The 22,083-nt window shown below is 40.1% G+C and overlaps 3 protein-coding genes across 3 annotated transcripts; 1 reads left to right on the top strand and 2 right to left on the bottom strand.

The window, feature by feature from the left end:
* Window positions 1-614: 614 nt before the first annotated feature.
* tescb (tescalcin b) lies at window positions 615-5,191 on the top strand. The gene is made up of 8 exons (XM_070850408.1): window positions 615-789; window positions 1,476-1,545; window positions 1,794-1,874; window positions 1,977-2,116; window positions 2,203-2,264; window positions 3,194-3,301; window positions 3,531-3,578; window positions 3,815-5,191. Exons 1-8 carry the CDS (start codon window positions 726-728, stop codon window positions 3,890-3,892), a joined length of 651 nt encoding a protein of 216 aa, XP_070706509.1. The 5' UTR covers window positions 615-725; the 3' UTR covers window positions 3,893-5,191.
* Window positions 5,192-7,442: 2,251 nt separating this feature from the next.
* Window positions 7,443-8,988, bottom strand: m17 (IL-6 subfamily cytokine M17). Its single transcript, XM_070850409.1, has 3 exons — window positions 8,934-8,988; window positions 8,325-8,470; window positions 7,443-8,155 (listed from the first exon to the last, which is right to left on the bottom strand). Exons 1-3 carry the CDS (start codon window positions 8,986-8,988, stop codon window positions 7,709-7,711), a joined length of 648 nt encoding a protein of 215 aa, XP_070706510.1. The 3' UTR covers window positions 7,443-7,708.
* Window positions 8,989-13,380: 4,392 nt separating this feature from the next.
* On the bottom strand, window positions 13,381-19,231 carry taok3b (TAO kinase 3b). Its single transcript, XM_070850679.1, has 8 exons — window positions 19,103-19,231; window positions 18,075-18,311; window positions 17,800-17,928; window positions 17,447-17,650; window positions 16,551-16,790; window positions 15,708-15,920; window positions 15,240-15,422; window positions 13,381-13,542 (listed from the first exon to the last, which is right to left on the bottom strand). The coding sequence occupies exons 2-8, from the start codon at window positions 18,258-18,260 to the stop codon at window positions 13,381-13,383; spliced, it is 1,317 nt and encodes a 438-aa protein (XP_070706780.1). The 5' UTR covers window positions 18,261-18,311; window positions 19,103-19,231.
* Window positions 19,232-22,083: the final 2,852 nt, after the last annotated feature.

The following is a 22,083-nucleotide window of genomic DNA, read 5'->3' as shown; positions in this document are numbered from 1 at the left end:
CTCCATCTGCTGATGAGGATCATGGGATACCATGGAAAGCTACAGCACAGCTGCTAAATGTACCTTGAGGTGAGATTGTTTCCATATTCTTGTATTCCTTATATCTATTACAATGCCACGATTTGGATTGGATTGGATTTTAGTCTGTCCAGTATTTAGGCTTGACATTTGTAATAATTTTGGATCCAGTTCTGATGCAAAATATGAGTTAAAACAGGTGGGTCCACCTGCGGAGCTAGGATCAAGGTAAGGTCTTTATTTATGGTAAGGCAAAGCTGTGTGAAAATAATAGAAATATGTGTGCAGTGTGTACAACTCTCATCTTTCAGCCTGTGTCATGATATCTGAGAACCACCTCTCTTTCTCTCCTTGCACTCTCCAGCAATCAAACAGGTCGCAGCCTCTAAATACAAAAGAAAAAAAAAAAAAAAAAAAAGAAGAAGAAGAAAAGTCCGGATAAATAATTCAAGCTGCAGCCTGTTGTTCTCAGATGCGTGTCGTCATCAGGACGGTAGTTGCGGAAGTAGCCTGCGCTGTTTGCAGAGGATGAGACCTGCTTGGCGATTGCGCAGCGAAAAGCAGATCTGTCATCCAGAAGCTCAGGTGGAGATGGACGCTTCTAAATATATGATCCTCTGAGATCCGTTTCAATCTCAACTGTTTGGGGTTCATTTCCGGCCTGGCCGTTTAATAGAGTGCATGGTCGGGAGGAGCTGCTTGGAGGTATGGGTGCACTACAGTCCTTACCTGGTCAACCAGAATACGTTGATCTGGCGGAGAAGACTGGCTGTGAGTAGTGATCGCTTCTGTTTTTAAAGACACGCATGTGGGGGGTGTGAGCTGACTGCACCGGAAACATCGCTTTAATTCCGTCTAATTTTATTTCAGTCGGATCTTAAAGGGGAAATCCGACTATTTCTACACGCCAATCTAACGTGTTAAGCAAAGAGATGGTCGTTCTAAGCCCATCCAGCACCTCTTTGTGTGAGAAAACACTGTTTGGTGCAGTAGTGATGAATAATTTAAAGTGCAAGTTAATGGAAGTATAAGTTTACCCAGTCACAGAGGGAGGTGCAGTTTAATAATAGATCAGAAAGTGGATTGGAAGCTTTGTCAAACCAATTTTAGACAAGATATATCTTCAGTTAGTGACTTTTCTTCTATTCTATCAGCCGCTTCATCCACTGGTAGCCTCCTATGAAGGAGTTGAGTGTGATAGTCGCAGGGTGACGGACAACAGTGTTTTACATGAAATGTGAATATCCAAATCTGCTGCCTTGAAAGCTACCAGTAAAGCCTGTGAGGGACTGAATCACTTTGGGATTCTCAGCACCTTATTCAACTGTGTGAATGATTCGTGCCTAGTCGGTTTGAGTTGGAAAGGTTTCCTTTGTGTCTGTTTGGAGGCATTCAGGTCAGTCACGCATGCACAAGTATCAACTTTAGGCCTGAGGTCGCCTCTTTTCTGTTTTCAGTCTCATTTGAACAGATTGGAGTCCTACATAAAAGGTTCAAGCAGCTGAGCCACAAAGAAGAAACTCTGCGGTGAGTTGATTGTTACACCGTGTTGAGTGGGGTGCTGTTCATTTTTCAGTGCCATCTCAAGGTTTCTGTTTTGTTACTATGTGATTCATTTTTCTAAGCAAATAAGAGTTACCTCAACAAATGTACTCTGCATTTCACCAACTCTCTTCAGAACTATAAACCTGACTAACAGGTGTCATGTCATGTCATGTGATTATGTATTATGTGACTCAATGTGCCACTCCTTACAATCTTTTTAACACCCTCAGGAGAGATCACTTCAACGGAATTCCAGATCTTGTGTGCAATCCCATCCGCTCGCAGATCATTGAGGCCTTCTTTGACAGAAGGTACAGGGACGATCGTTTGAAATCCAAAATGGATGAAATGTAACGATCGCTTCATGTTACTACACATGCATACTGCATGCTTATTTCTCTATATTTCCTTAGAAACTTTCGGCAGAATGGTGAGGGCACAGTTCAGGAGATCGGCTTTGAGGAGTTCCTGGTGGTCATGTCCCATTTCAGGCCCCCATCACTGCACATGACAGAGGAACAGCGTGAGAGCGTCAGGGAGGAGAAACTGAGATGTGTGTCTTAAAGCAAATCACATGATGGCATGCTCGACATTATCTGTGGCTGACGCACAGCTGTTAAACTGTGTTTTTCTCTGCAGTTTTATTCAACATGCATGACACAGACAACGATGGGACGATAACACTTGAGGAATACAGACATGTAAGCCTCTGCCTGCTTCTGTGGCCAAAAAACTCTCAACTTATGCAGTTTTTTACCTTTTGAATGAACTTTAGTCATATAAAAAGTGAAGATTACGGCAATCTCTACTCAAAGTGTGGGGAAGTCTTTGGGAGTTATAGTGAGTTTGAGGGTTTTGCTGTTGAATGTGCCTGTTATAGACGGTATGAAGAAGTGGACAGAGCTTCCAAGTCTGAACAGTAAAGCCAAGGCGCACATGTCTTAAACCTGCATTCTTTCTAATTGCCATCAGGGTTGCAAGAAGAAGCCCCATTGTATGGAAGTCTATGATAAAATTACCCTACTTCTTACTTCATCTGTTACCTCAGTAAACACTTTCCTTTTGAGTTTATGGTCTCAGTCACTAGTTTCAGGTCTTCCTCAATGCAGCATGATGTTCATTTTGTAAATTACGGTCCCATTTAGAGTAAAATAGACCATTCAGCAGGGCATGCTTTAGGGCAGGACTACCTTGTGACTAACCAGTAAGAGGCAGTGTTCTCATGAACACCTCTGGCTCCAAAACACTAAGATGGCGACGACCGAAATGCTTCAGAACAGCACAAAACAGCAGTCCAGGCGTTGCACTTGTTGCAATGACAATAAAGACATTCATTTCATTCATTTCCACAAACCAGTTGGCGACGTCATGGTGGCTATGCCCACTTCTTATATACAGTCAGTGTTATTTACCAGCATCATTTGATCTTTTACTAGTGAATTTTGAAGATGTTTGAACATGCAGACTCTCTGAGAGTTAGCTGCCCTCCTGAAGCAACTGAAAAACTGATGGCTAATGAGTGAAGAGAGGGGGCATTTCATTTCCTCAATCCCTTTGAGATCAGAGATTCACTGGTACAGGTAGTCACCGTAGTAATATTTTATTTCAACTGTTGCTCACATCCATCCAGGTGGTGGAGGAACTGTTATCTCTCAGCGGGGCACTGGGGAAGGACACGGCCAAAAGCATCGCTGATGCAGCCATGTTGGAGGTGGCCAGTATTTCAATGGGTCATATGGTATGTAAGTTGTAGTATGTCAAGATAACGTTGATGGGTCTCTATACGGGATCTCAGCATCTCAAACTAAGACAAATGTGCAGGAACGAGAAACCCAGCCACCCTTGTTCGCATTCATAGCAAATTATTTTACTGCTAAATTGATATTCTGAATGTCGTATACAGAACCTTTAAAGTGGATTTACTGTTTGCTCGGACAACATCATTAACTTCACTTTTTCACACACAGGAACCTGATGAATTCTACGAGGGAATCACATTTGAGCATTTCCTCAAGGTTGGTACTCAGAAAATACACCAAAATACATGTTTGCTACAAAAACTTTCTTTGCTAATTGCCTTACTTTGAAAGTGCACTTAAATATGTGATTATTGTTGATATGAATCATATTGAATGAAATGATAGGAGCTGGAGTTTAGACTTTTAACTTTAGAATAAAAAGTCAACCTTTTCATGGATAGTGACATTATCAGAAATGTGCATTTAAAATAATGTCAAACTCTCTTTTTTAGTTGCTGAGTGGCTTTGATATTGAATCAAGAATGAACATTCGCTTTTTGAATATGGACACAACGACCTTATGCAAGTGATGCTTGTACGCTAAACTGAGGTGACTGAGGGCGCTTCATTATGGTTTCACTATAACGGTAACTTTCTGTTGTTTCCCACACCAGTTTGATGCTTGCATTAAATATATGCCTTACTTATGTTTGAATAACTATGCAAAGTCAAACAAGATATGTAGCTGCAAATGCACTAGAGTAGTTTATTTGATTGTATGCAATGATATGAGATAATATGCCAGATAACAATCAGCCTGTCAATAGTTGAACAAAGCAATAATGAAATATCCATGTCTGGAGTAGCAGACAGTATGACTCTATGCATGCAAGCCTTTAAAAATATTAATGCCATAAATCAGTAAGTCAATATTCAGGGATATAAAGGTTTCTCTTAAAATATATCTAGATGTGGTGTCTAACAATAGCAATACAATCAAGTCGTTTATTCATGTTACAAATTTGACACTTGGTGCATGCTCTGCACATTACATTTGCACAATAATGACAGATGTCTGTCTTCAGTTCATAATGTGTGTTTCTGATAAAAAAGGAAATGGGAGTGCTGTCATGCGAGATTAAATGCTCAAAGGCAGTATCTGATCAGTCCTTATTTAAGAAGAGGATGCGACACGAGTCATGACAGAAAATGATTTTAGTCAAATCCGTTTTATCAGCACTCTGCTTCGTCGTATAACTTTTTAAAGACAAACGCCGGACATAAAGACGTTTTAATTCTATTATGTTAACATGAACTTTGGAAAGAAAACACTGAGCAGATCACACAAAGCTTTCTAAGGAAAACCCACACACCCTTAGAGAGTGAATAACCCATGGAAATAACCTTTTTTAATTGTGTTCTCTCATTCCAATATTTTATATTTGCCAGCTGCTTTAATAATGCAAAGACATCACACAAGGCATGTTGGGAAATATAAAGATTCTCAGTTTAAATATTTCTTAGCCTTAGTCTAACCCTTCAATGGACCTTGTCATGCTTGATGGTCAAACACTTTGTGTCTAACTACCCTTAAAATCACAAGGCCCTCTTTATTCCAACATATAATACAACATGTGAATTAAAATGAGTTGTTTCCTGTAAGGCATTTTCCATTACCTTGTTTAGTAGGTTCCCTTTGTGTTGTGTGATGGATGTACGATAATGCTGTGAATGCCGAGTAAAAGTCTGGAATGTCCAAAGATAACCATCAGCACCTCGGATGCACTTTGACTTCATACTTCACTGTACTCAGTCTCGGGCATATACTGCCCTCTGCAGGTCAAACTTTGTAAAGCATGTTGAATGATTAAACCTGCACCTGATTCTTTTCTGGCATCTCTGTGTCTTTCTATTCTAAGTACCCTGGATAATGAAAATGTATGATGCACTGTTTTTCAGCATGCTACATGGTTGAATGATTAGATTTGTCACTTTTACACTCCATGTCATTGTATCAGCTAGGCTTTTACTTTGTAAAATTGTCAATATTTTACAATAAAAGATGACGCATGTAAAAGGGGTTCAGATTTCTAATTGTCATTACTTGTATTCAGTGCTGGACAGTCAAATTGTATTAATCTGTTTTTTTGTTTTTCTTTAGTTTGGCCATCTTCCTTTGGTGCTGTAGAGAAATATTGCTGCAAATGCACCATCAAGATCCATCATATGACAACAAAGTAGTTTCCATGTATAACAAAATTAAAAAAAATATTTGAATGTGTAACATTTGGTCAATATTATGCCACTATTATCACTTTGGGTTCAAATTCAGCTCGAGGTCACTCTTTTATTGTTGCTTATTTGTTTTCAAAACTCAATCTGATCAGCTAATAAAAGAAAGTTTCTGTATGTGGATAGGGGAGATTAGAATGTAGAAAATTCAAATGCATAGTTTGTATTATGTTTTACAAAGCTTTTATTGGGAAGGACGATGTCGGTCTGTCCTCCACTTCAGTCCAGACTGGAATATTTCAACAACTATTGGATGGATTGCCATAAAATTGGTACAAACATTCGTGTCTCTGCTCCCTTAACATCTAGCGCTATCATTAGGTCACAGTTTGTCCAACACTCCTCAATACCTACAAAACTAAAGACATCCCTCAGCCGTACTTTGTCATGAGCGCTCATTAGCAGCTCTAACATTTGCTAATTAGCACTAAGCATGCAAAACTAAGATGGTCACCATGACAAAGTGCTAAACATTAGCGTGTTATCATTGTCACATGTTAGCATGTGAGTATTAAGCTGAAGCACAGAGCCACTAACATGGCTGTAGACTTGAGGTCCTCATTTTACGCTCACGTTTTAATGAGAATATGACAATAATGTGTGCTACAACAGCAGTCCAACACCACATTTTTTAAATGAACTTGGGGACAGCAGTTTGACAAAATATATGGTTTATTGCAGAAGTCAACACATTTTCATAGTGATGTGCTGTTAATTGATGATGTATCAGTGGTTACGGCAACGATAGCACTAAAGGTCCTAGGTTGAATCTCAAGCCTTGTCCACTTCTGTTGGGACTTGCATGTCTTTCCTTGTGTCAGTGTTAGAATTGTGCAGGTTATCTGGATTTCCTCCACCAGGTAAAAAAAAAAAACATGCACATCAGGTGGATTGGAGTGTGTTTCACATGATGTGAGTGGTCCAAGGTGTCTGCATTTTGATGTACTGGCAGGGACAGACTTGATAGCTCTGAGTAAATTGTACGGTGTTAGGTGGGTGGTGAAAATGAATGAATAATGTAGACTGAAGAATGACTGTTGCCCTGAGGTACCCTCTGTGTTTTGCGCTTTAAATAAAGCAGAGTTATAACAGGGAACTTGATTCATGACCTAGAGTGAATCCCCCTTCCACTTCCAGTTTCCTGAGAGCTTGTGATCTGAGGAAAGTTTAGTTAAGCATTACTTAATTCCAACAAAAATATTCGGTATCTATCTTATATACGTGGACCATATATAGAGAGGATGAGTTTGCATGCAGTGCCTGTTATTCATCGATTTAAAAAAAGAGTATCAGCTTCTCTTGTGTTTTCCCAACCCCACCCTTCACACACTTGCGTCTGCATGTATGTGAGGTTGCAAGAACGAACTCATACAGTTATCTGACCCACACACACCCACACCTTGTGACTGGCCAGACAGCCCGCCAGTTTCATGAAATCTTTCCTATCTGATGCAGCCTTGTGTTGAACACATGCGTCATTCTGAGCTGATATCACACTGTCAGCGTCTCAGCAGCTTCCTGATTTTCTTTTAACCCCTCTTGATGGACTGATTCCAGGCAGAACACAGCACATGATGCTTCGAGCACAAAGTATACTATTTTGGTATACTATTATGCTATTTTTACTATCTTTTACACCTGTCAAAACCCCCCAAAAAACAGTTTGTCAACAGTGTAGAAACAGATATATCCAGTCCAGCATGCAGCAAGACACATGTAATGCATGAACATCTGCTACTTTTTTCTATTTTGAGACATATTGTACATTATAGTGCAACCATGCAAAGAAAGAAATATCAGAAAGAAGTACAGCTGCAAAGTATCTTTTAATAATTCTGTATACAGCAAATAAGTTTACATCAGCAAAGGAGAACATAACCTGACATATTAGACAAATTAAATATTATAACTCGCATAGAGATACCCTTACACTCTTGGTCTAACAGCATTATTCTTGTCAGAAACACATATGAAAATAAATATTAAATACCATAAATAGGCTTTATCACACTGATGTACCAGCCACCACCTTACTCACGTACATTTTTAAGTCTTTATCAACCCAGTGAGTATAAGTGTTATTGATCCTCTCCTCAGGAGAAGAGTGTGTTTGTTTACATCCTCCCTCTGCACACTTTGCTTTTTAGAGTCCTTAGTTCTCGGGACACATTTGACAGTAACTCCTTGTAGGTCTTCAGGACCACGCAGCCGTAGACCTTTTGCTGGAAGACATTCTGAGGTGGAGGTAGTGTTGTAGGTCCCCCTGCTGGCTCTGGAACTGGAAGGTTTGGGAAGAGGCTCTGATAAAAGCTGCTTATGAGAGCAGCCAGGTGCCTATTGTGAGCGCTGACATCACTGAGCTCGGTCAGCAGTGGGCTCGTGGGTGGCTGTAAGTCTGTCTGCTGCTCGTACACCCGTTTCAGGTGTGGGAGGAAGGCTTGGAGATGTGTGTAGATGCTCGCTATCGTCTCTGAGGGCTCCAGGCCGGAGATGTCAGGGTCAGGGACATTGTTAACTGACACCTTGCAGAAAAGCTTTGACATTTCTCCTTGAGAGGCTTTCTGCACAACCAAAAAAAAAAACAGAATCAGCCACTAATTAAGACACACGTCTTTAAGAGGAACATGAATAGTCGGCACATTGTGTTTTCAAAAAAGCGGGAGTACTGACCAAGCAGATAAGGACTTCACAGAGCAAAATAAGACACAGCAGTTTTAATTCTGTACTCACATATGTTTTGATTAGGTCGACAGATTCCTTCTGTATGAGCCTGGTTAGCTTCAAAGTCTGCACAGAATTCCCACACTGCTGGTTTCTGCTTGCTGCCACAGTTCTTGTTGAATCAACAGCCATAACCAGCAGGAGAGAGAGTAATGCTGAGGAGAAAGGAACTGGTCAATTAAGGTTATCCTACATCCCACTGGTAAGGGGAACTTCATGTTATAGCCACAATGCAGGAGGGACAAAAATAGATTCTTCACTCTGCAAACATTCAGCAAGTGAAAAAGGAGCACCATGTCTGTTATATTATCAGCCCAGACTTTTGATAAAACTGTAGTTATGGTATGTTTAGATGCCAACAAACATTGTCAGTCTCTTTAAATACTGGCCAGATTCTCCAAACAGCTCCAAACTAATTCACTTCATTGATGCTATAAAAAACTAGACTGTTCAAGAACCAGTGAAGCAATTCATTTGAATCTGAAACTTCAGTCAGTTTCAGGGCTGCTGTAAGGCACAAAAATAACCACAAGAGCGTGCACAGTGGCAAGAAAAGATGCAATTGTGTTAAACTGTCTTTTTATATTTTAATAGAGAAGTAGATGTTATAAAACTTACTTGTTGCTGGTTCCATAAACTGTTGAAAATGCATACTCTTTACATGACCATTCATTCTCCACTCAGTATCACAGGCAAATTGCGCAGACTTGTCATAATCACACTCCTTTAAAACTTTTTTAAAAGACAGAAACCACACATTTGTCATAGGAGGAAATGACGTGCACTTTGTGAGGCAACCAAATTTCCCAGAATTTCCTCCTTTTTTTTTTTTCAACTATGCATTTTTTTTTTTCTTTCTTCTACTGGGTAATGTCCCCACATGCCTTCTCACAGAGTGGGCATGTTGGGACGTTGCCCGATTATCATAATATATATGACCATACAGTGTAGCAAGTGTTTTTAATAACACTTGCTTTTTGTGCATGGAAAAATATACACAAATCTGATATATTTATGAGGAACATTAACCTTTTGAATTATTAGAAAAATGTCAGACATGCATTCGAATAATTGGCACAGTTGACTGACATGTTTTACCACTATCCAGAGAGGGTTTGTGAGAAAGGTGAGTGGGAGTGCAGAAGTAAAAGTGGGCTCACCACAGTGCACAGTGATGCTGTTTATGCACTTTATATTTAGTAAGAGCAAATGGACCATGAGTTCCTTACCTATATAAAGTTCCTTACCTTCATGTGAAAGTCTCTGCATGTTCTTTGAGGAAAAACATACTGTAACAGTGTAATAATAAAAAGTGATTTATTGGCTTCAATATGACTTGGATGATTCAACAACAAAATATGCTCAAAAAGTTTACCCTTAAAGTAAAACTCTTAAAAACTGCAGTGTGTTACAGTTAGAGGTAGTTTCAACTAGGTAAGTGAATTCTAAAGTAGAAATGGTTACGATATGAAGTGTCATGAAAACAATCTTAGTACAACCTTTCACACTGACTGTTAGCCACCTTCTCTTTAGTTTCATAAACATTTCAGCTGCATTTAGTCGTTGAGCTGCTCTTCAGACCTTGTGTGTGTTTTTGCAACAATATTTTCATGTGGGCATTTGTGCAGGAAGCTGGCGAAGTCGAAGGAAATGCATTTCTCAATCCGAAACTTTTACAAGTGCGTAAAGGGGAGGGTCTGCTTAGCTAAAGCAGGGAATGTGTCAGTGTCATCACATGGCAAGTTTGAACTACTGACAGGCTGCGCTCACGCTAGTGGATGATTTCATTGTGACATATGATGGTGTTGCTTCTTCCAGCAAGTGGTTTGGAGTGAGATGTGAGGAGGAACCAAGGATTATGTAAAATATGAAAATAACACATAAAACAGAACATTATCTGACTTCTAGGAATGCTGGCCACTTGCTTGCTTGAAGATGATCCTGTGATGTGTTCAGTCAGCTATCTGCATCACGGGGTTAATGAGAAAGCAGGCTGCAGGACAGCAGAGTTTTGATCTGAGCTGGGTTAGCAGGTTAACTTTGCACTGAAACTGAAACAGAGAGCTCACTGAGCGTTGACCTGATCTACACTTTTTTAGGTGGAGATCACATCTTGCTTTCATGCATCCACACTAGATGCCGCATTGCTGTCAAACCACAGACTACTTAAGAAAAGACAGGGGGAACTCGACACACCACAACCCTGTCAGCACTACTTCAGGTAAAGGCTAACCACTCTTCTGCCCTCCTCGGGGGTTTCCAGTTGCCCCAGGGGATACGAGGGGTTGTGGTGAAGAGGGCAACTGCTGCAGACGGTGCCACAGACGTCAACAGTTCAAGGAAACTACATATACAAAATGTGCATGCCAAAGAAAATTGGCACAATTAACACCCAAATCAAGCAGGTTCACCCTGAAATGTAAGGAAGCCTAAAAAGCATTGGGCACTCTGCAGTGTAACTTCCCTCTCAACTCCTGTTCCCATTTCAAGGTTCTGCTTTTCATAAGTTATCTTTGACCTGCATGTATTTGTTGATCTACAGTAAATGATAATAAATAGGATTTCATACAATGTAGGTCACAGCGGTCACATCACACCAAAGAAAAGCAAAAGTGAGAAGTCCTAGACCACATAAGAGAGCATTACAAGGAAATTCAACCACAAACAACAAGAAATGCACTGTCATTAGATGCAGGATGTCAATTGAGACTCGTTTTTTTCAACAGAATCTCTTTTATTTTGTCTTGAACTGCACAGGAAATGGTGAATAAGTTTGTTTAGGAAAGTCCCCTTTATTCTAACTAAATACATCTTTCTATCAACTTAAAATTCACACAAATTGTAAGATTCATAACTGTTCTGACCCTCTCAGGCAAACCTTATTCAAGCACCCCAATAGCACTTTTTAAATGGAACCAAATGTCCACAAGGCTTCAGTTATATGTGAGACAGACAAAAGGCCTTACTGCATATGAGAAACGGTTTCATCAAATTTCAGAAAGTTTGTGAAAATGTAAAAGGCTGAAAAATCTAGAAGAGCCATTCAACTTCAGAACACATTCTGATCAAACATTTTCAACAACAAACAAATTCAGAATTTAGGTTTCTACGTGTAAAACAAGAGCATTTAAGTTCTATTGCCATCAGAAATTGAATGCTGTTATATTCCTCCATCTAAAATACTTGATGTTACTTAAGGGGACACTTTCCACCTTCCAGCCCTGTGAGGAATATGACCGAAACATTAATACAAGTTGTGACTCTCAAATAAAACAAAAATGCCTGAAAAGGTAAATAAAAACCAAACGTAACAGGGTTGCATTCAAGATCACCACATTAAACAATGTTTCAAAAACTGACCCGTGATAAAATAGTATTTATTTTTTTCATACATATACTTTTTTTTATTTTTAGAGGGTTTCACTGCATGGGGTACTCTAAATATGTCATGAGTGTTTGAAAAACTTAGTAGCGTTTTGACTCAGAGGGGGATTCAGAATGCTTCATGTTTACATTTTGTAAAAATCAATCATCTCTCCAAGACAAAAAACTACAAGGCTAAAGGTGGTATTAGAAATTAAGCACCAAACAATTATCTTTCCATCCAGTATAAATGGAAACATTGTGCAACCTGTTCAATGACCATAATGAACATGGCAAAAAATATGTAAATCTGATCATTAGACACTAATTACTCAGATGCAATCTGGACCCACATATCGTTGTGTTTGCTTTTGTAGAACCATCGATCCATAAAAGATCATCGTACTGATAATATAAGAAGTCTGTGGTTCCATTCACCAGCATTTATACAATCTGAGTCTAGTGATTTGACTTAGCAATATATTGAGCTATTGTATGACCATATCTCTATATTATAAAACAAAAATGAAGCAAACTCTTTATCGTTAAGCTCTGTTACCAGTAATAGACCAGTGTCTCTGTATGTTCTAGCTATATTCTCATGTACAAATATTCATATCAAAAGTTATACAGCACAATTCTCACCATTTTCCTTTACAAGAACTTTGATTAGTGAACATTAAATGATTCACAAGTTTAGATGAAACCAAAACAAAATGGTGCCGGCCTCAGTAAATAAAATATAGATATAACAAACACTTAACTAAAATCTGCTTCAGGCACAACTTAAATAAAGGCATTTGTGAAATTATCAAATATGGCGCTTATGTCCAGTATCCATAGGCTTAAAACAAAACAAAAAAATGCTTTTATTTACAACAGCTAAAATCTCTGACAGATTCATGCTTCACTTCACAACCTGAATTTGTCCTTAAAGTGCATGCAATAATAAGCAGTTTTACCAAGTGGGATCTTGAATTGTGATAAGATAAACGGGCTGATCAAGCTAATGCCAATTGATCCTACATATCAGATAAAAGAAAAGGTAAGAACTGTTGCCTAGAAAAGTGAGGGACCACAGTATACTGTATGCATAAGCACAATATGGAAGTATGACCCAAAGAAAATGTTTAAACGAATCAACTCTGACTTCATCCGGTGACCCCATACAGTAATATTCACATTCAGAGCGTAAAATAAGAGAAAATAAATAGAACATAATAAAATCAAAATAAAAAAGACAAAGCAGCTTAACACCACGGGGGAGTCCGCAGCTCACATTCCACAATGTCCCTCCATGTAACACACACTTTAAGCATCATATGAACATGATGGGATTCTACTTAAACATATCAAAGTGCCAATTTTACTAAAGTTTCCTGATTTATTCAATTCATACCAAAAGGAGGAAATGGCATGGAGGAAAGAGTCTGTTGTTTTTAACACATAAGTTTTGAGTTACACTGACTAGGTTTGATTTTTATTGACATGTTGTTGTAGGTTCTTTTGTTTTACTTTCCCCCTTCAAGTTTCACAAAAGAAGTTCTCATTGCACGTGACACCTTGATTCAAAGATGCAATATTTAAGAGAGAAGAAAAGCAATGGAGAAAGTTATTCAGCCTTGTCACCATGGATGTGACAAACGGTCAAGTGGACATGAAAAGGGCACGGGTATGTTGTCCTCTAAAGGTAAATCCACTTTCATCTGTTGTCTTCTTTGGGGAAGTCCAGAGATCCCAGGCTTCCAAAGCCGAGGCTTCTACTTTCTGTGTCAAAAGCATTCATTTCTCTGTCCTGACGTTCCAACAAGTGCTTGATCCTTTCAGTACGCTCCTTCTGAAGTGCCGCCAGTTCCTCTTCAATCTGTAATCGAAAGACGTGATGGAGGCTATTTCGTTATGTGGACACTAAATTGAACCTTGTTTTTTGTCCTGCTATCGATGGGGCTTTGTTGTCAGTGACTCTGACCTATTCACAGTAAGATGTCGCAAAAGCTACTGTCCAGATTTCCATGAAATGTTGTCTAGCTATTATAATTTTCGATTAATCATAAAAGTAAAATTACGAGATGTTACCTAGTCCAGCTTCTCAAATGTGAGAATTAGCAGCTTTTCTTTGCCCTGCACGAGATAGTAAACTCAAACTTTTTGTTAGTTGAACAAAAGAAGCTAACTGAACAGGTTTCTTTTGACATTTTATATCCCAAACAGTTAATCAGATAATCAAAATTAATTTGCACAGTCCTCGTTAGTTGCAGTCCTAACAAAAGGAAGCATTTGCTCACGTATAGCCCATTTATGAATGAAATATTTTCATATTTGTTGGAATGACAACGCTTTACAGTGATTTTAGCGTTTTGTCACATTCTTTAAATGTGAAAGCGCAGTTTGTGGCAAAATGTTGGCCACCACTTTCTACATATTGGGCTTTTACGAGGTCAAAAGAAAACAGGACAAAGAGTTTACCGCCATGTGAGGCTGTACAGCTGTGCTTTGAGCTAAATGCTAATGTAGGCATGCCAACACGCTCACAGTGACACTTTACATTCTGATGTTAAGCAAGTATCTTTATTTACAATGTTCAACATCTCATTTTAGTTTTATATTTGCTAATAGCCACTAAAGACAACGTACAACTGAGGCTGATGCCGTTATCATTAGTTTTGCCAACACTCAAAGTTTTGGCAAAACTAATGATGAAGAGACAAATGAAACTTTTGATCTGATGATGGTCCACCTCATCGTGAGGCATTCATGAATCTCCTTGTAACAAATTTGATGACACTCCATCAAAAACTTGTCGAGACATTTCCCTCAAAACCACAAATGTCGACCTTGTGGTGGCACTAGATGGAGAGTCAAGGGAACAACAAGGTCATTAGAATTCATTCTCTGGGGAAAATGGACCAGACTGGCTCTAGCAGGACTAAAAACATTTGAGATAAAATTGGGTGACTTTATAATTATGATTATCTTTTTATGCATACAGCACTGGAGTCTGTGTGACCCCCTAACAATGAGGAAGTGAAGCTTTTGAATAATAAAGATCCCACAGCTTTTCCTCAAGCACCACCTCCATGAACAAACTTTACCTTTTTGCCCAGGTCTCTGCCGGTTTTGAATGCCCAATTCCCTGCGCACTGCAGTCCTAACTCTGATGTTGATCTGAGGAAGGCTGCAGAGTCTTAAGCTGCTTCTTTTCACCTGCCATTGATGAGCCTCAGCAGTGTGAGGGAGGTTCACCTCCAACTATGCAATTGAAACCAACCATTAAGGGTTGGTGAAGCTACTTTCCACTGCAATTGCAAACAGAGGTAGCTGAGCCTCGAGTGTTTCCCACACTTATATTTGCAGCTGTAATGAACACTGCAGCCTCTAGGGGCCACTAGCAGGGCACAAAATTGTAAAATATCTCAAGAAAACTTCTGCTGTAATAGTGCTGTCAACATATAAGGTGTCTCACTGGACATTTATCTATCTGCCTACCTATACTGAGGTCATTTCTTATAAAGTACAGTATCATGCTGCATTTATTTAGAGTGGCGTCGATCTTAAACCTACCTTCTGTTCAAGGTGCGCTCTGCGTATGGAGACCTTCTGCTCAAGTTTCTGCTGCTCTCGTTCGTGTTGGGTCTCCATCTGTGACTTGGTTTTTTTCTGGTAGGCATCCAGGAGCTCCATCTCTTGCTTCAGCTGCTGCTTCAGAGCCTGGCACTCTGTTTCCTGCTCTGCGTCTAATCGCATCTAGAGACCCAGCGAGACAGAGGTAGTTACAAACACATCAGCAACGAGCGTAGGTCAGGCCTCATTCATCAAACCACAGGCTAACAATTTTCTCACAAAGATTTGTGAAAGATCTGTGGCATTAAATAACGTTTCAGAAATTCAAATGTGTGATGAAGCTGGAAAAAGTTGCCGCACATATAGTTGTGACAGTTGTGACCACTGGGCTGATGTGAAGAGCACATGTGCTGTAGAAATAATATACACTTTCGCTATTTGTGACAAGGTGCTTCAGGATCGTCGTACCGCTTGTGAAGCCATCATCTCGTTGATGCTCTGCTCATACTGCTCAGCCAGTATAGCCAGCTTGCGCGTCTGCTCCTCTTTTAGGCTCTTCAGGATGCTCTTGTGGTCTCCTTTGGGAGAGACCTCCAGCTGATGGTTCCTAAGGGCTTTGTACTGCTTGTTCTGCACCTTGCAAGTATCCTGGAACTGTTTCTTGATCTGCATCTCCAGTGTCTACAGAGAGTTAAAAGAGAAATAAATGTTCTGTTCTTTCATGTTATACCCAGCTGGTACAGCACAATTATTAATCAAAAGTCATCCAATTGAAGCATATACAAGTTTTGACTTAAACATGGATGGATGGATGGAGGAGTAAACAGGTAGTTATATAAGTTTCTTGCAGCGTCTTTCTTAATTTGACTGATTCATTTAGATTGTGGGCTCACTTCCTGATCACCCAACATCATTTAATCTCACCATCTCGAGATACCAATGTAAAGTAATCATTTAGAGGCCGATCAAGTGGTATTATTTGGTTGTTTGTTTGATTCTTTGCAATGCTCTCGAACACTTCAGGCTGCATACAGAAAGTGAGTTTTCACTCTCCGTTGTAGGTAAAATTAAAGTAATACACTCCGATAGATCAGATGAGAAAATATTTAAACTTGTGAAAAATAACGTCCAGCAAATTTCAAAGAAAGGGGCAGACAAACAGTACCTGCAGAACTTTCATATTAAACCCATGATGTAATCCTGTTGTCATTAAACATGCCACGTCCCTTTTATAAACTACTTTTAAAACCCCTTAAAATTAGGTTTTCTCATCAAACAACCACATGGTGACAAAGAGAAAGTTCCAGGCACCTTAAGGTTTCTGGGCTGCTGCCGCTGCTCCAGAGTGTGTTTCCTGTGTAGCTCTCTTTGCCGCCTGCTGTTGTACTCCTCCTGGTTTTCAAGCTCTGTCTGGTGCTGCAGCCGCATGAGTTCAACACGCAGCTTCTGCAGCATCTGCAGCTGCCTGCGCTCCATGTCCTGGGTGGATTCGTCCTGCCGGATCATCAGGGCATGCTCCATCTCCTTCTGGGTCCTCTTCTTGTTCAGCTCCTGGGACAACAAGTTTGACATGATGCCATTTTTAATACTGACACTAAAAGATGAACATGAATGACCTCGGATAATTTTGGTGTCCCTCAGTGTTGGGTCTTCTTCTTTTTAGCCACAATAGCCACACTATTGTATCAATATTCTATGATGTTAGTGGAAGTGGCCTTTATTTCAGGTGAGGTGGCCATCTCTGCTATAAAACACGGAGTTAAAACTGCATTCTAGTTGTCACTGGACAGACCCTTCATCCACTGGCACTTTGAAAAACTGAATTGAAAATGAAAATTGAATTAAGTAAAGGCCTCCATGTTTGTCACCTTGTTTTCCCATTGTAGAAATGTAGTGTTACACTCTGCAAAAAGTCCTAAATCTTTGTTGGTTCCAGGCATATGATGATTTGCTGTTTTTTTTCTGTTTCATGTCATGAGAATATAAACTGAATACCCTTAGCCAGCCTTGGTGGTTTTTCTTTTGAATGCATCACTCAGGATGTAATTCATCAATTTACCAGAAAATAATAAACAGATACTTTGTGCTGAAAACAATAGTTGTCATCCATCCATAAAACAGCCACAGTCATATTCACAACTGTGATACTTCATTTGGGCCCTGCTTTGTCCAATTACACATTACGTCATGCCGCGTCTCAAAATCACCTCTCTCAGTTGCTCCTGTTCAAACTCGTGCCTCCTGACCAGACTCCGGCGTTTGAGGGCCCTGCAGCTCCGGTCGTAGACCAGCCTCTGTTGGGCCAGCAGATGAGCTTCCTCCTCAGCCTGAGAGCGCTGCATTGTTTCTTTGTGCCTGGACAGACGCTCCTGCTTCTCCTCTTTGGGTGTACAAGGGTCTTCGCTCATCTCCTGTGACACCCAAAAATAGAAAAACAGAACATAGGGAAAGGAGTATTTATCATTATCTGAAGGCAATCTCGTAGAATGTGTGCTTCAAACTGAACAGATATAATGTGTGTGATCAGCAACTTTGCACTGCATGTGTTCATGATATTTACTTCTTTGATCTTGTCTTTGCAAAGCCTGTACTCCTTTTTCTGATTCTCTAAGAAAGTAGTCAGCTCTTTCTTTTGCTGAGCAACAATCTGTTGCTGGATCCTCCTCTCTTCTGCTGCAACTGACTTAATCTGTGACGAGACGTGAAAATATTCAAATTATTCATTACAATTCATTGACCTCGTAACTGTCACAAATGTACAGACACACGTTTGGCTTGAAGTGAAGTAAATCATTCTGTAGTTTCCACCTTATTCATAAATAGCACCTGCTGTACCTCTTTGTCTGTTTGAGCAGCATGGCGTTTGGCCAGTCTTTCCAGCTCAATGTAAGTGTTGTTTGCATGTGTCTCTAATTCCTTCTGCAGCCGGAGCCTATGCTCATCCATCTCGGCCTTTAGCCTGTTCTCCAGGGCGATCAGCTGCTTCTGGTGCTGCCGCCGCATGCGCTTATACCCAGACATCTGCTCCCGCAGCTCAAAGTCCTGCTCATGCTCCTGGATCTACCTGATGACCTGGAGAGAGGAAAACAGGAAGCAGGAAGTAAAAAAGAAATGGAGGAGGCAGAGAAGAATTATTGCTATGGTTGAGGCAGGAAAGAAAGATGACAGACATGTGGTAGGCAGGCTGTGGCCTAAAACCAGACCACTTCCAGTACAGTGCAAACAACAACAAACCGCAAACTAAAAAGTAATCAGTTTGCAGATTACTACACATCCGCAACAACCCAAGCGTTGATGAGTAAAACAGAAGTCTGACAATCCTTTGGGGTCGACAGTGTCACACAAAAGAGGTGAAGTTTGTCAACAAGAGCCTCTGCTGTTTAATGCCATTCATATTCTTGATTACAACCAACTATTGATCATGAAAATCATGAAATCAATCACGTCAGCACCACTTCTGGCGAATAAGTAACATTCATGCCACTATTTGGCACAAGACAGGTCTGTAAAATGGCTATTTAAGATTGTCATGACAGAAGCTGTGCACCATGTACAACGTGACAAAAAGTAGATCTCATTGGTAATAGACTGGAGGCTGAAATGTATGTGGAATACATGTAGCCTAAACGCAACGCGCACACATAAAAGCAGAGGCAGAGAGGGAAGCTGAGGATGGAAAAAATGACATCCATTAACAGGATCTGGTTGCCATGACTACAGATGTACAGCTGAGAACACAGACACCCCTTCCCTCCCCACCTCACCCCCCGCCGCCAGCACGCATACACGCACACATACACCAACACACACGCGCAGGCTCACGCGTATTTTTATGCAAACGGAGGAGAGAGGGAGCTGCGTACCAAAGATGCTGATTTGATGGTGGCAATGTGTTCACAGATCTTGCAGTCGAGAGACCGGCTCTTGTGAGAAGTAGGCCGCAGCTCTGGCCTGGTGTCCCTGTGCACAGCCTCATCCCTCACGCAAGCATGGTCCTGCAGGGGGGGAGGAAAAGGAGGAGATAGTGGGGCTGGGTGCTTCCCAGGCCCGCCGCACTCGCTGTTTCTGCTAGAGCTGCTATTATTGCCGAATCTCCCTGAATGCAGCACACATCCAGCTTTAAATGCATCCTTCCCCCGCTTGTTCCCCCGCTACTGTCTGCAAGTTCTTCCTGGGAGAGAAAAGGGCATTGCCAAACAATTGCAGGCACCACCGAGAAGGCAGCTGCTGGATGTAGTCGTTTTTTCTGGCGTCCCCCTCTTTCCAGAGAGGAGGAACCAAATGGCTCCGTGGATAAGGGTGAATTATGCAATGCCTACCATTGATAATCGGAGAAAGATAGCACGGGGATGTATTTAACTGCCACTCTCCTTTTCCGTTTCAAAATGCAAGAAATGTTTGGGAGGAAAAATACTTTTCCTGTGTTCCAATGATCGCATGGGGTACCATATTTAAAAATATTTGAATCAGATAAGGCACATCCAAACATGGTTTTTCCTCGAATATGTCGATTGATGATCCGTTTGTATTCCACTCGAATTTCTGTCCTACATTTACAGCGCACTTGGTCATGGTAGGTGGTTCTGGTGCCTTCTATTCATCTCTTTCCTCTGTCCCTCTTCTACACTCCCCCTTCCTTTAAAGAGACACCGCAATACTACAGGAGCATCTAAACAAGCCTAAAGTTATCCAACATTACGCCATTAGACTGTGTTACAAGATTTTCTTTTACAATTAAATTAACTAATATGGTGAGATGATTGTCCATCCATGTAGATTTGGAAGCAAATAAAGAGAGATGAGATGGCGATGGGAAAAATCTCTTCAACATAACCTATATACATCTTTTTTTTTTTTTTTTTTTTGGATTGTGAACCTTCCTTCTACTTTGACACATTTGATGATAATGAAGCATGGAGACATGAGAATGTGTTTGCTTCTGTTGTTATTCCCATCATTACATCACGTGGCCGCTGGGGGGCGACAGAAACAAACATTTAAATGCGGTCTGAGTGTCTCTCTCCGTGGTGCTGAATAGATCTCACTATATCAAATGCACTGTCATCACTACTACTGTGGCTGCTACTACTTGCATTATTAATACTTCTTCTATGACTGCAAACACCTTAGCAAGTACACCTTAGTAACCATGTAGTACTCCCGGCAACCACTCAGAATTACCATGGAAACCACCTCATATGTCAAACAACCACCTAGAAACCACCAGGAACACTTTACCAACCTGACAACCATCAGGTGTAAACCTGACAACCAGCTAGTAGCCACATGTAAATGTCTTGACAGCAATACCAGACAGTCTAAACACTGTAGCAACCACCTAGTGACAGACTAGGAGCCACATGATAACCACATAGCAGTCACCTATAGCAACACCTCAGTAAAGTCCCCAGAGTTGTGCTGCTTTAGGTCTAGCTAGTATACTTTCTAGATGTGTCTGGTTTCTAAACATAAAATTAGACAGATGAATAACAGTTTAGCTTTGTACACGCTTAGGTTTCCTCTGCTTCTACTGTAGATTAACAAGCTTCATCTCCTCCTACTTTCTTTGTTGAAATACACAAATGTTTTAGTTGACTGCCACTCTTCGATTTTCTTTTATATTTAATTTACCATTCTATATTTCAATTTAACTTAATTTCAGTTCAACTTAAATTACTGTCTGTTTCGTCACCAAATTGTTCTAAAGCGATTCCTCCAGTAATGGCTGCAGCCAACCACCGATCAGATGATCAACATACAAAATCAACAGATGCAATCCCGTGTTTTTCAACACAGCTTCTGCATTTTCAACAATTATTTCCAACATTGCATTAATGTACAGTATAACCCATGTGTTAATATACAGTACAGATACAGCAACCTATTGTAGTTACATTAACATGTAATACCCAGTTCAAACACTAGATATCAGTGTTGACCAGTGAATGGCCTTCATCAAATGAGTTTAGCGCTTGACTCACCGTGGGCCATTGCAGCCTCCGCAGCATTCAAAGAGATGAAGCTGCTGATACATTAATGTTTCATTTCCCAGTTGCCAAATGCCTTTATTCAATCCAGCTTTAGGCTGCTGTAAATTTGCTTTGAAATTTGGAATCACGTGTTCTGTGAAGTGACCACATTTAACTTTTTTTATGCAACACGCAGAATAATGTTTGTGAAACTGTGTTTGAGATCTACATAAACAAATAATATGAAGTTAGATAAAATAGACGAGTGCCTCTCATACAGAAAATAATACAGTGTTGACTCCAGTGCCTGCTTGTTGACTACTTGACAAGTATTTTGAGAAAGCCATGAGAAGTAGAGCAATGGATGAATAATACAGATTACACTGGTTCCTATTAATCCTCTAATCTGCAAACAAATGCTTGAGTAATAAAAGACAGTAAAGGAGAAATGATCATTATTTTTATTTATATGGCAGAAGCTGTTACATTTGTGGAAGATTATCAGGAGCTTCATTGGGCTGCTCATTCAATACATCAGTGTTCAGTACAAACAGAAGATGAATCAACGCCTCGGCTTTGACTGTGGCTCTCCTACTCAAAAGCAAATACAATTCAACCAAATTCATTATGTTTGTGCTATAATGTCCTGTTACACAGAAGCACAATTTCATGTACATGTACAAACGTTCTGTCATACAGTAAATGAGCTCTTTAGATACAGTACCAGTCAGAAGTTTGGACACACCTTCTCATTCAGTTGTTTTTCTTTATTTGAATTATTTTCTACATTGTAGATTAATATTGAAAACATCAAAACTATGAAGGAACACACATGGAATTATGTAGTGAAGAAAAACAAACCAGAATATGTTTTA

This window comes from Pempheris klunzingeri, chromosome 19 (genome assembly GCF_042242105.1).
Source record: "Pempheris klunzingeri isolate RE-2024b chromosome 19, fPemKlu1.hap1, whole genome shotgun sequence".
NCBI lineage: Eukaryota > Metazoa > Chordata > Actinopteri > Acropomatiformes > Pempheridae > Pempheris > Pempheris klunzingeri.
This window is presented reverse-complemented; position numbering and strand designations above follow the sequence as displayed.

Bases quoted from the DNA above. Each gene is read 5' to 3' on its own strand.
- tescb (XM_070850408.1), top strand. From the start codon at position 726: ATGGGTGCACTACAGTCCTTACCTGGTCAACCAGAATACGTTGATCTG. The intron at 1,546-1,793 runs GTGAGTTGATTG...TAACACCCTCAG, and splicing joins CACAAAGAAGAAACTCTGCG to GAGAGATCACTTCAACGGAA. The intron at 3,302-3,530 runs GTATGTAAGTTG...TTTCACACACAG, and splicing joins GTATTTCAATGGGTCATATG to GAACCTGATGAATTCTACGA.
- m17 (XM_070850409.1), bottom strand. From the start codon at position 8,988: ATGAATGGTCATGTAAAGAGTATGCATTTTCAACAGTTTATGGAACCA. The intron at 8,471-8,933 runs GTAAGTTTTATA...CTTTCTCCTCAG, and splicing joins GTTTATGGAACCAGCAACAA to CATTACTCTCTCTCCTGCTG. The intron at 8,156-8,324 runs GTGAGTACAGAA...TTGGTTGTGCAG, and splicing joins TCGACCTAATCAAAACATAT to AAAGCCTCTCAAGGAGAAAT.
- taok3b (XM_070850679.1), bottom strand. From the start codon at position 18,260: ATGTCTGGGTATAAGCGCATGCGGCGGCAGCACCAGAAGCAGCTGATC. The intron at 17,651-17,799 runs GTAAATATCATG...TGGGTGTCACAG, and splicing joins GCAAAGACAAGATCAAAGAA to GAGATGAGCGAAGACCCTTG. The intron at 15,423-15,707 runs GTACGACGATCC...CTGGGTCTCTAG, and splicing joins AGATGATGGCTTCACAAGCG to ATGCGATTAGACGCAGAGCA.